The sequence below is a fragment of the Salvelinus fontinalis genome, chromosome 29, assembly GCF_029448725.1.
Source record: "Salvelinus fontinalis isolate EN_2023a chromosome 29, ASM2944872v1, whole genome shotgun sequence".
NCBI lineage: Eukaryota > Metazoa > Chordata > Actinopteri > Salmoniformes > Salmonidae > Salvelinus > Salvelinus fontinalis.
This window is the reverse complement of record NC_074693.1, coordinates 24781336-24793983: the sequence shown is the minus strand read 5'-3', so window position 1 is coordinate 24793983 and position 12648 is coordinate 24781336. Positions and strand designations below refer to the sequence as shown.

The following is a 12648-nucleotide window of genomic DNA, read 5'->3' as shown; positions in this document are numbered from 1 at the left end:
CCAGATGTTACGCTAGTCATTCAGGCCAAAGAGTTCAATCTTGGTTTCATCAGGCCAGGGAATCTTGTTTCTCATGGTCTGAGAGTCCTTTAGGTGCTCCAAGCGGGCTGTCGTGCTTTTTACTGAGGAGAGCTTCTGTCTGGCCTGATTGGTGGAGTGCTGGTTGTGGAGAAGGAGATGGAGAAAGAACTCTGAAACTCTGTCAGAGTGACCATCGGATTCTTCGTCACCACCAAAACATTTCTAAAAACCTGTTTCCGCTTTGTCATTATGGGGTATTGTGTGTAGATTAATTCCTCATCAATTTAATGTAGTCAATTTTAGAAGAAGGCTGTAACATAACAAAATGTGGAAAAAAGGAAGGGGTCTGAATACTTTCCCGAATGCAAAATTATTTTCGTTTAATTAAATTACTTTCGTCATTTTTGGTTACAGGAAATTTACATTTCGAGTATAACGCTCAATGAAACACTGAACTACAACACCGGAAAAAAAACTGTTTGATATGTTGATCTAAATCAGGATTGCATTATGAATGTTGGTGCTCTTGGGGGGGGGGGGGGGGTCTTGTAGCATTCAAATATAGCCCACAGTGTAACCAAAAGTCTTTGCATTTTGAACAAAGAGGAAAATTGACAAATAAATGTGAGCAGTTCTCACAGCGCAGGTGTCGTCCGTTTTATGACAAACCAGTATTTCATAGTCCGTTACATAAGGAATGCTTGATTTGTCATGAAAATAAACGGTAAAGGACAGTGGAGTTTATTCTTGTCCAAATAATCTGCCCCACTGAGTGATGACAAGAAGCGTATGCCGCTTGAGCGGTGGGGGGGAGGGGGGGGCTGCTGCCATTGACGATACAGCCTTGCCTAAAATGGGAGCGCGGCGAAGCGATGACAATCGAACCGTATCAATGTGGGAACCAGCGCTCTGGTGCTGAGGAGAACGGAGCATCATCACCGACCAAAACACCGCAGCCTTCAGCATCTCGACCGAACCCGCCCCCAAAAGAAAGGAAAGATGGCCATTTCAAGGTAAAACGTTTATTCTCATTGATGCATTTGTTGCTGTTTTGGCAACAGTGAAGAGTAGATTGTACAAAATTCATTGATTGGGAGCATCAGTGAGCAAGGATGAACTATGGCATTTTGGAAGGGGTTGTTTGAATCCTTTTCCTTCTCAATTCAAGTCGCCTATGTAAAATAATGTATATGTTTATTTGCAATGGAAGTGGGGTATCAAGGAATAATTCTGTCGTTAATTTTGTGAGAATGTGTTTGGCGATTGGGGTTCAAATTTGCACAGTTTTCTGTTGATAGATAATGAAATGCACAGACACTCGTGCTCTCTTAACTGGTCTAATGCAGCTGTTACAGAGAGACATTGCTATAGGTATACCATGTATGCAATGGTTTTGCAGCTACAGTGGGGTCTGAAATGATTGATAAAGATGAGCAATAAGGAATGTATAAAATACATTATTCAAATACTTAGCTATATTGTATGCTCCAAAAAATTGGGAAAGTATATTATTTTATACCATAAGTCGTAGTAAAAAAAATATTTAAAAAAATGTAAATGAATGAATTCATAGTGAAATTAATCAGCCTCAACAATGTAGTCCTCTAGAATTAGAGAGTACATGCTTTTTGAAAGCAGACAAACCACCGTTCGAGCTTGTGCTTTTGTCTTCTCTCATCCTCTCCTTCAAGAAGAAAACCGACTGACAGAAAAAAGGACCTGTGAGACATCGGGTGGAAACGGTGAAGGCTGTGAGAGCTACAGTCACGCATGCTGTCTCCCCCACCCTGCCAACTTCAGCATGTCCACCTCTGAGGCGCCTGGTGTGAGCAGTAACTCCAGCACCGTGCCTTGGGACCCTGGTTCCTCTGGTCCTCCTGGCCCCACAGACTGGCCGTCGGTGGCCAACAGCGTGGTGAAGATGGTGCTGATCTCAGCCATCGTGTGTGTGTCTCTGTTTGGTAACGTGGTGGTGTTGTTAGTGTTCCAGAGGAAGCCTCAGCTCCTCCACGTGGCCAACCGCTTCGTGCTCAACCTCCTCCTGGCAGACCTGCTCCAGACCGTGCTGGTCATGCCCTTCGCCATCGCTGCCACCGTGCCTGGTGTGTGGCCCCTGGATGCCCGCTTCTGCCAGGCCCTGATAGTGCTCATGCACCTGTTTGCCTTCGCCGGGGTGAACACCATCATCGTGGTGTCGGTGGACCGTTATCTGGCCATCATCCACCCACTGTCCTACCCCACCCGCATGACCCCTCATCTGGGGACCAACCTCATTGCCTGCACCTGGGTGTTGAGTCTGCTCCAGAGCACGCCGCCCCTCTACGGCTGGGGGGCCATAGACTTTGACCGCAGGCATAACGTGTGTTCTGTGGTGTGGTCCTCCAGCCTGTCCTACTCAGTCATGGTTGCCACCTGCTCCTTCTGGCTGCCGGTGCTCATCATGCTGGGCTGTTACTGGATGGTATTCAGGGCAGCTAGGAGGCAGAACGCTCTTGTGCACCCCATCCAGACCCAGTCTAAGTCCCAGCCCAACCTGCCTCCGGATCCCCAGGGCCCCTGCCCCGGCAGCCCCCAGCGCCCACCCCAACAGGCACCCCCACCCCTGGACTCCTTCTCAGCCGGGGGGTACCCCATCCGGGGCAGGCACAGACGTTTCCACTACCACTTCAAGGCAGCCTGGGTGGTGTTCGTCATCATGGCCTCGTACATCCTGAGCATGGGACCTTACAGTGTTCTCAACACGGTCTCCATTCGCTCCAGTGCTGCTGTGCCTCCATGGCTGGCCTCCCTAGCCCTGGTGCTCTTCTTCTTGCAGTGCTGCCTCCACCCCTACATCTACGGCTACATGCACCGCAGTGTGAGGAAGGAGTTCCTGGCCCTTCTGTGTGGTCCGCTCTGCAGGCAGGGCCGTCCCTGCCACAACTCCGCCCAGGACAGCTGCTTCACCGTGACCGACGGACGCTCCACGCACCCCAACCTGCCCAGTCTGGCCACACGTGTCTGCCCCCTCCGCACCTGGGAGGAGGGCACCACCACAGAGGCTACCTCCTCCTCCCCCACCATGGATAGGAGGTCCAGGGACACCCGCAAAGAGACCACCAGCCTGAGCTCTGAGAGAGAGCTGACTGTCCACACCACTACCAAGTAGAACAGTCTACAGAGAAACAGCCTGGGAGATGGGTTGACTTGCTGTTTTCACCTCCAATGAAGACATCATGGTTATTCAGCATGGTTAAATTTGAGCAGATCTGCCTTCTAGTCTACAGGGTTATCCATTCTGACATTGTCTGTTTGTGCTGATTCGGGGTTGTTGTATTTTTGATGGCTAGATTGACCTAGTAATGGTTACTTGTCATAGACATGGTTCCAGGAAAATAATTGCAACCTGAGTTGCAGTATTTTCCTTGAAAAGCCATTGTTAGTTCTCCTATTGTTAGGTCATGGTTGACGCGGCATTGAAAAACGCGTACCTACTGTTATGTCTACGAGAGCACTAGACAGGGTCACCAAAGTGTATTTATTGCTCATTTTGTGCATTCAAACGTATGTTTTTATATAACATTAGCCATTGAGAAATATAAAGGGAAGGGGGAGTGTTTCTACAGGGAATCTGTCAAATTGCCACGAAATAGATCACATTTCATATTAACTTGAAATAACATGCCACAACTGTTTATTTATTTTTTATTTTACCTTTATTTAACTAGGCAAGTCAGTTAAGAACAAATTCTTATTTTCAATGACGGCCTAGGAACAGTGGGTTAACTGCCTGTTCAGGGGCAGAACAACAGATTTGTACCTTGTCAGCTCGGGGATTTGAACTTGCAACCTTTCGGTTACTAGTCCAACGCTCTAACCACTAGGCTACCCTGCCGCCCCCAAATGTATTTGATTTGAGTGTTGCAAATGTTGCTACAGGACACAATTTCCCCTTGGTGACAGCTTCTGTTTATCTTCTGTGGAGAGCATGATTAGAATGTATTAACCATTACCACTCACCCTGCCCATAGTGTATAACACGTGATGTCAAGGAAGAGATGGCTGAGTGGGATCAACATGACCACTGATTCATTAGTCTAGATCACTACTTTAGCACCAGAATCTTGCTGCCTTTCCCAAACAGCATCTCATCTAACTAATATCCCCCATGTATCTCTGCCCCATGATTCAGTCAGTCTAAGCAGCCTGCCAGTGCAGCCAATTAATTCAGGGTGTTATGGGGACTGTGGAGTGCCCATGCCTGTCCGTAACGCCTATTGAGCGGCTGAACCGTCTGGTTCCCTTTCAAAGCACCTCGTCAGTGAGCTGTGCAGTGTCTCATTGACTGTTCCCTTCCACTACCAAGTGGATGGCTCTACCAAGCCTTCTGAAAGCTACACTGTTCATGTTTGCCTTAGCCAGTTTGGCCCTCTCATCTCTGAGTTTCAAAAGGAGGCTGAGAGCTCTCACAAGCCCCGTTACCTGAACGTGGAAATGCTTCTTGGTAGGGCTCCACGGACCACATCCGCTCACTTAGCCGCTTCTGTAAAGCGTAGATAGTATTAGTATACCATACAAGTATTGGTGTTACTTTATCTTTGCACTTTATCAGAGGATAGGGCATGGAGGTCAGACTATTAGTCGATATGAAACAGGTTACAGAGTACTGTAAACCCAGTACTATAGCTAGATTCATGTTTAGACCTCTGAAAAGACTGATGTTCTCAAACTTTCAATATAGTAAGTGTACATACAGTGCATTGGGAAAGTATTCAGACCCCTTGACTTTTTCCACATTTTGTTTCCTTACAGCCTTATTCTGAAAAGGATTAAATGTTTTTCCCTCAATCTACACACAATGTCCAAAAATGACAAAGCAAAAACAGGTTATTATTTACATAACTATTCAGACCCTTTGCTATGAGACTCGAAATTGAGCTATGGTGCATCCTGTTTCCATTGATCATCCTTGAGATGTTTCTACAACTTGTTTGGAGTCCACCTGTGATAAATTCAATTGATTGGACATGATTTAGAAAAGGTACACATCTGTCTATATAAGGTCCCACAGTTGACAGTGCCTGTCAGAGCAAAAACCAAGCCATGAAGTCGAAGGAATTGTCCATAGAGCTCCGAGACAGCATTGTGTCGAGGCACAGATCTGGGGAAGGGTACCAAAAACATGTCTGCAGCATTGAAGGTCCCCAAGAACACAGTGGCCTCCATCATTCTTAAATGGAAGAAGTTTGGAACCACCAAGACTCTTCTTAGAGCTGGCCACCCGGCCAAACTGAGCAATCAGGGGAGAAGGGCCTTGGCCAGGGAGGTGACCAAGAACCCAATGGTCACTCTGACAGAGCTCCAGAGTTCCTCTGTGGAGATGGGAGAACGTTCCAGAAGGACAACCATCTCTGCGGCACTCCACCAATCAGGGCTTTATGGTAGAGTGGCCAGACGGAAGCCACTCCTCAGTAAAAAGGCACATGACAGCCCACTTGGAGTTTGCCAAAAGGCACCTAAAGACTCTCAGACCAAGAGAAACAAGATTCTCTGGCCTGATGAAACCAAAATTGAACTATTTTGCTTGAATGCCAAGAGCCACGTCTGGAGGAAACCTGCCACCATCCCTACGGTGAAGCACGGTTTTTCAGCAGCATGGACTGGGAGACTAGTCAGGATCAAGGGAAAGATGAACAGATCAACGTACAGAGAGATCCTTGATGAAATTCTGCTCCAGAGCGCTCAGGACCTCAGACTGGGACGAAGGTTCACCTTCCAACAGGACAATGACCCTAAGCACACAGCCAAGACAACGCAGGAGTAGCTTCGGGACAAGTCTCTGAATGTCCTTGAGTGGCCCAGCCAGACCCCGGACTTGAACCCGATCAAACGTCTCTGGAGAGACCTGAAAATAGCTGTACAGCGACATTCCCCATCCAACCTGACAGAGCTTGAGAGGATCTGCTGAGAAAAATGGGAGAAACTCCCCAAATACAGGTGTGCCAAGCTTGTAGCGTCATACCCAAGACTCAAGGCTGTAATCGCTGCCAAAGCTGCTTCAACAAAGTAAAGGCTGTGATTACTTGTGTAAATGTGATAAGTTTATGTTTTATACATTTCCAAAAAATTCTAAAAACCTGTTTTTCCTTTCTCATTATGGGGTATTGTGTGTAGATTGCTGAGAAAAAAAAACAATTTAAATACATTTTAGAAGAAGGCTGTAACGTAACAAAATGTGGAAAAGGTCAAGGGGCCTGAATCCTTTCCGGATGCTCTGTAAATACAAATGTGCACATACTGATTCGGAAATGTATTCCTCAAAGCCATGGAATGAATGTTGTCAGACCCAAAAATAATTATTGGCACCCTTGATAAAGGGCCGCCTGGAGTTTGATAAACGACATTGGCACTTGGATTGGAACCGTTGCTTTGCCCAGATGACATGAAAATAGAGCTCTGGTTCTGGTGGGTTTGATGTTGAAAAACAAAAGTATATGCAGAAAAGTAGCTCATACCTTGGGTAAAATATGGTGGTGGATCTTAGATGTTATGGCGCTATTTTGCTTCCACTGGTCCTGCGGCCCTTAAGGTTAACGGCATCATGAACTTGACCAAGTACCAGGACACTTGACTGCAAGTGGATCTTCCAGCAAAACAATAACCCCAATCAGGAATCAAAATCTACAAATAAAATGGTTAACTGACCACAAAAATCAACATTTTGCAATGGCCATCTCAGTACCCGTACTTGAACCCCATTGAAAACCTGTGGTTTGAATTGAATAGGACAGTCCATAAGAGCAGATGTAAGGATATGGAGGATCTGGAAAGATTCTGTATGGAAGAATGGTCTAAGATCCCTCCCAACGTGTCCTTCAATCTCATAGAACATTTGAGAAAAAAGTATGTTATTATCCCCGCAAGGGGAGGGTGCTGACTTATTGAAAACAGGAGTTCCAATCATTTTGGTAATTGTATTAGTATAAAATAATTTCCCAATTGTTTTAGCATACAATATGTATTAATGTATTACTTATTTCATATTCTTCCCCCCCCCTCCCCCTTTATCAAGGGTGCAAGTAATTATGGACCTGACTGTACATGTAGAAAGAGCCGCTTCTGCCCCTGGTCTTAATGAACCAATACTAGTTTTTTTAAAAGTTTTTTTTAAGTACTTCAAGTGTAAGTGTTCAATCTAAAGCAAGTACATCTGAGACCTCATCACAGAATTGTTGGCTAACAAACAAACATGGTGCCGATATAGTAGTTTCAGCAGTGGTTCATCTCTGAGTGGAAGTCCGTCAGTAAGCGTGATCTGTATGCATGTTGTTGAGAGCCTGAAGTGTGTTAAGTATGAGTGATATAGACTTGAGTGCTGAGAATCTCAATTTTCAGCCATTTTGTTTAAAAGGTAATTGACCTGGAGTGCTAGTTGACAATCAAACATCAAAAGGATGGCAATCATCACCAACACCATTGTAAAGTATTGTGTGATATGTTTCCCGTTGAACATGTAAAATAGTGACACTAAAGTAAATAACAGAATGTTTTATATGCAGTACTTCTTTAAAAACTAGACATTTGTGAAGATTTCTATATATTTTTCCCCCTAAACATGGTCTGAGGATGCTTGTGTACAGTTCATTTATAAAAATTAATCAAGCGTGAGTTTAAACAACGCTGATCAGAACTCCTTCCATGGAGCGGCAGTGAGATTGATGCTTTGCCTTTAAAAATAAAGGAGCAATCCAAGATTTGAAAAACAAAAGCGGTCACACCGCCACTTATTTTGGTAAACAGCTGGACATTATTCTTCAATAAATCAGCTGTATATGATTGAACAAAATTATTAAACAAAATAAATAAAATGGATGTACCAATCCCGGTTTGCCCCTTTAAAAAGGTGGGAAAAATTTCCATCTGAGAGAATAGAGATTTTACGCATCTAGTTACAGTAAGTTACCGAATAAGAAATAAACATCTAAATGTGGTATACTGTATCGTCATCATCCACCAAGTTGTATTCTCCTGTGCTGTGTGAGACATTACAACCCCCCCCCCCCCAAAGAAAAACATAATGAGTCATAAGCTTTGGCTTACATTTCCACTGTTATAGCAAATCCATTTACGATAGATGTGTTTAACTACATATTCTTATTTTCATATCAACCAAAATATAGCCATAAAAATAACAAACAGATTTCTTCATGGCAGAGTCAGTTGTAGATATTTATACAGTATCTATTACTGTAAACTGATAGTACAGGTCATTAAATGGTTAGGATTCTACAGCCCGTCTCCACCTCACCAAACAAATATAAAAACAACCAAAACATAAACAAAAAATAAATGTTGTAAAGGACAGATCCATATAGGTGACATTCTTTACGTATCAACACATATCTTCTGAATACAGCAGAGTTGGTGAAAAATAAAAATATAAGTTTAGGTTTCTGAGAATAGAAAAGCAAAATAAAGTACTTATTTTTTTTAACGTTAGAAATGGGGGGGGGATCATTTTGGAGCATCCTTCAACACCCTCCCCTAACCAGTCACACGCTAACTTAGATCTTTGGAACTCACCTCGTAGATCAAGGTGCAAATCAAATCAAAATGTCAATTAATCTTAGACGGTAAAAGCCAAAAATAATTACGACCTCAACATATCAACTTTGAGGGCTTCACCTTTCTAGATCTTCTGAGACACGTGATGTTTTCAAGTCATTCAAAGGGCTTCCTTTCCTCAAAGCGGTCACTGTGAAAGCGCTGCACTGGGAGAGCAGGGAGTCCGGATCTCATTCCATTAGTCCACCTTCACCACACTGTAGATTTTATTTACAAACCAGAAGCAGGCAAAGAATCCAATGGTGCCTGAGGAGGAAGATAGGGGGGAGACTCTTAGACACAGTACTGCTGTATACAAAATAAACACTGTACATTACACACTCAGTATAATACAGTGACTTCAGAAAGTATTCATACCATTTGACTTATTTCACATTTTGTTGTGTTACAGCCTGAATTACACATGGATTAAATAACACACAGTCAAAATTTGACACACATACTCATTCAAGGGTTTTTATTTGTACTATTTTCAACAATGTAGAATAATAGTGAAGACATCAAAACTATGAAATAAAAAAGTGTTAAACAAATCAGAATCAATTTTAGAGTCTTCAAAATAGCCACCCTTTGCCTTGACAGCTTTGCACACTTGGCATTCTCTCAACCAGCTTCATGAGGTAGTCACCTGGAACACATTTCAATTAACAGGTGTGCCTTGTTAAAAGTTAATTTGTGGAATTTCTTTCCTTCTTAATGCGTTTGAGACAATCAGTTGTGACAAGGTAGGGGTGGTATAGAGAAGATATAGCTATTTGGTGAAAGACCAAGTCCATATTATGGCAAGAACAGCTTAAATAAGAAAAGAAAAATGACAGCCCATCATTATTTTTAGACATGAAGGTCAGTCAATAGACAATTTCAAGAGCTTTGAAAGTTCCTTCAAGTGCAGTTGCAAAAACCTTCAAGTGCTATGATGAAACTGGTTCTCATGAGGACCACCACAGGAAAGGAAGACCCAGAGTTACCTCTGTTGCAGAGGATAAGTTCATTAGAGTTACCCGTCTTAGAAATAGAAGCCCAAATAAATGCTTCACAGAGTTCAAGTAACAGACATCTCAACATCGACTGTTGACACTGCGTGAATCAGATATTCATGGTCAAATTAATGCAAAGAAACCACTATTAAAGGACATCAATAAGAAGAAGACTTGCTTGGGCCAAGAAACATGAGAAATGTTAGAGCGGTGGAAATCTGTCCTTTGGTCTGATGAGTCCAAATTTGAGATTTTTGTCTTTGTTAGACGCAGAATAGGTGAACGGATGAACTCCGCAAGTGTGGTTCCCACCGTGAAACATGTAGAAGGTGTGATGGTGCTTTGCTGGTGACACGGTCAGTTATTTATTTAGAATTCAAGGCACATTTAACCAGCATGGCTACCACAGCATTCTGCAGCGATACGCCATCCCATCTGGTTTGCGCTTAGTGGGATTATCATTTGGTTTTCAACAGGACAATGACCCAACACATCTCCAGGTCTATTTGACCAAGAAGGAGAGTGATGGAGTGATGCATCAGATGACCTGGCCTCCAAAATCACCCGACTTTAACTCAATTGAGATGGTTTGGGATGAGTTGGACCGCAGAGTGAAGGAAAAGCAGCCAACAAGTGCTCAGCATATGTGGGAACTCCTTCAAGACTGTTGGAAAAGCATTCCAGGTGAAGCTGGTTGAGAGAACGCCAAGTGTGTGCAAAGCTGTCACCAAGGCAAAGGGTGGCTACTTTGATTTGTTTAATACTTGTTTGGTTACTACATGATTCCATATGTGGTATTTCATAGTAGAATAATAGTGAAGGCATCAAAACTATGTAGAAAACAGTATAAAAAAATAAAAACTTTAATGACACAAATATTAATTTTCACAATGTCTGCTGCCTCTGTTTGTATGATGGCAATTTGCATATACTCCAGAATGTTATGAAAAGTGATCAGATGAAATGCAATTAATTGCAAAGTCCCTCTTTGCCATGCAAATGAACTGAATCCCGAAAAAACATTTCCACTGCATTTCAACCCTTCCACAAAAGGACCAGCTGACATGTCAGTGATTCTCTCGTTAACACAGGTGTGAGTGTTGACGAGGACAAGGCTGGAGATCACTCGGTCATGCTGATTGAGTTCGAATAACAGACTTCAAAAGGAGGGTGGTGCTTGGAATCATTGTTCTTCCTCTGTCTACTATGGTTACCTGCAAGGAAACACGTGCCTACATCATTGCTTTGCACAAAAAAGGGCTTCACAGGCAAGGATATTGCCGCCAGTAAGATTGCACCTAAATCAACCATTTATCGGATCATCAAGAACTTCAAGGAGAGCGGTTCAATTGTTGTGAAGAAGGCTTCAGGGAGCCCAAGAAAGTCCAGCAAGCGACCGTCTCCTAAAGTTGATTTAGCTGCGAGATCGGGGCACCACCAGTACAGAGCTTGCTCAGGAATGGCAGCAGGCAGGTGTGAGTGCATCTGCATGCACAGTGAGGCGAAGACTTTTGGAGGAAGGCCTGGTGTCAAGAAGGGCAGCAAAGAAGCCACTTCTCTCCAGGAAAAACATCAGGGACAGACTGATATTCTGCAAAAGGTACAGGGTTTGGACTGCAGAGGACTGGGGTAAAGTCATTTTCTCTGATGAATCCCCTTTCCAATTGTTTGGGGCATCCGGAAAAAAGCTTGTCAGGAGAAGACAAGGTGAGCGCTACCATCAGTCCTGTGTCATGCCAACAGTAAAACATCCTGAGACCATTCATGTGTGGGGTTGCTTCTCAGCCAAGGGAGTGGGCTCACTCACAATTTTGCCTAAGAACACAGCCATTAATAAAGAATGGTACCAACACATCCTCTGAGAGCATCTTCTCCCAACCATCCAGGAACAGTTTGTTGACGAACAATGCCTTTTCCAGCATGATGGAGCACCTTTCCATAAGTCAAAAGTGATAACTAAGTGGCTCGGGAACAAAACATCGATATTTTGGGTCCATGGCCAGGAAACTACCCAGACCTTAAGTTCCCCCATTGAGAACTTGTGGTCAATCCTCAAGAGGCAGGTGGACAAACAAAACCCCACAAATTCTGACAAACTCCAAGCATTGATTATGTAAGAATGGGCTGCCATCAGTCAGGATGTGGCCCAGAAGGTAATTGACAGCATGCCAGGGCGGATTGCAGAGGTCTTGAAAAAGAAGGGTCAACACTGCAAATATAGACTCTTTGCATCAACTTCATGTAATTGTCACTAAAAGCCTTTGACACTTATGAAATGCTTGTAATTATACTTCAGTATTCCATAGTAACATCTGACAAAAATATCTAAAAAGACACCGAAGCAGCAAACGTTGTGGAAATTAATATGTGTCATTCTCAAAACTTTTGGCCATGACTGTATATAATTATTTTATCTTACACACAATACCCCATAATGACACATTTATTGAAAATTAAATACAGAAATATCAAATTTCCATAAGTTTTCATACCCCCGAGTCAATACTTTGTAGAAGCACCTTTGGTTTTTATGGGTAAGTTGGCTCCCGGGTGGTCTAATGCGGTCTAATGCACTGCATCTCAGCGCTAGAGTCGTCACTACAGACACCCTGATTCGAATCCAGGCTGAATCACAACCGGCCGTGATTGAGAGTCCCATAGGGTGACGTGCAATTGGCCCAGTGTTGTCCGGTGTAGGCCGTCATTGTAAATAAGAATTTATTCTTAACTGACTTGCCTAGTTAAAAAATAATAATAATTAAAGTCTCTAAAAAGCGTTCCACAACTGGATTGTGTGACATTTCTTCATTACCCTTTTCAAGACACCTTGGCATAGAGATTTACACAGTTATCAAAACATCACGCCAGGGTAAGTCTACAAGAAACCCAGCCCTTATTTGAAGTGTTTCTAAAATACTCTACGGGAAAAATGAATGGTGAAAAACAATTGGAACCATTTCTTTGTTTGACCGCTAGACTTTATGCGTATTATGACTCATACTGTGGTACTCTATAGATGGCCTTCTTTGCAAGGCATTGGAAAACC

General features: G+C 43.3%; 2 protein-coding genes across 3 annotated transcripts in view; one reads left to right on the top strand and one right to left on the bottom strand.

The window, feature by feature from the left end:
- The first annotated feature begins 836 nt into the window (after nt 1–836).
- On the top strand, nt 837–11987 carry LOC129827681 (probable G-protein coupled receptor 101). 2 transcript variants are annotated; one of them, XM_055888740.1, is made up of 2 exons: nt 837–1034; nt 1716–11987. In XM_055888740.1, the coding sequence occupies exon 2, from the start codon at nt 1823–1825 to the stop codon at nt 3167–3169; it is 1347 nt and encodes a 448-aa protein (XP_055744715.1). In that variant the 5' UTR covers nt 837–1034; nt 1716–1822; the 3' UTR covers nt 3170–11987. The 2 variants fall into 2 exon arrangements, with proteins under 2 accessions (XP_055744715.1, XP_055744714.1); XM_055888739.1 differs by having other exon boundaries at nt 1713–11987.
- Nucleotides 8217–12648, bottom strand: part of LOC129827680 (transmembrane 9 superfamily member 2-like) — a 24957-nt gene continuing 20525 nt past the window's right edge. Inside the window, exon 17 of the mRNA XM_055888738.1 lies at nt 8217–8871. Within this exon, the coding sequence (XP_055744713.1) occupies nt 8804–8871 (68 nt within the window). The 3' untranslated portion in view covers nt 8217–8803. The remainder of the gene's footprint in view (nt 8872–12648) is intronic.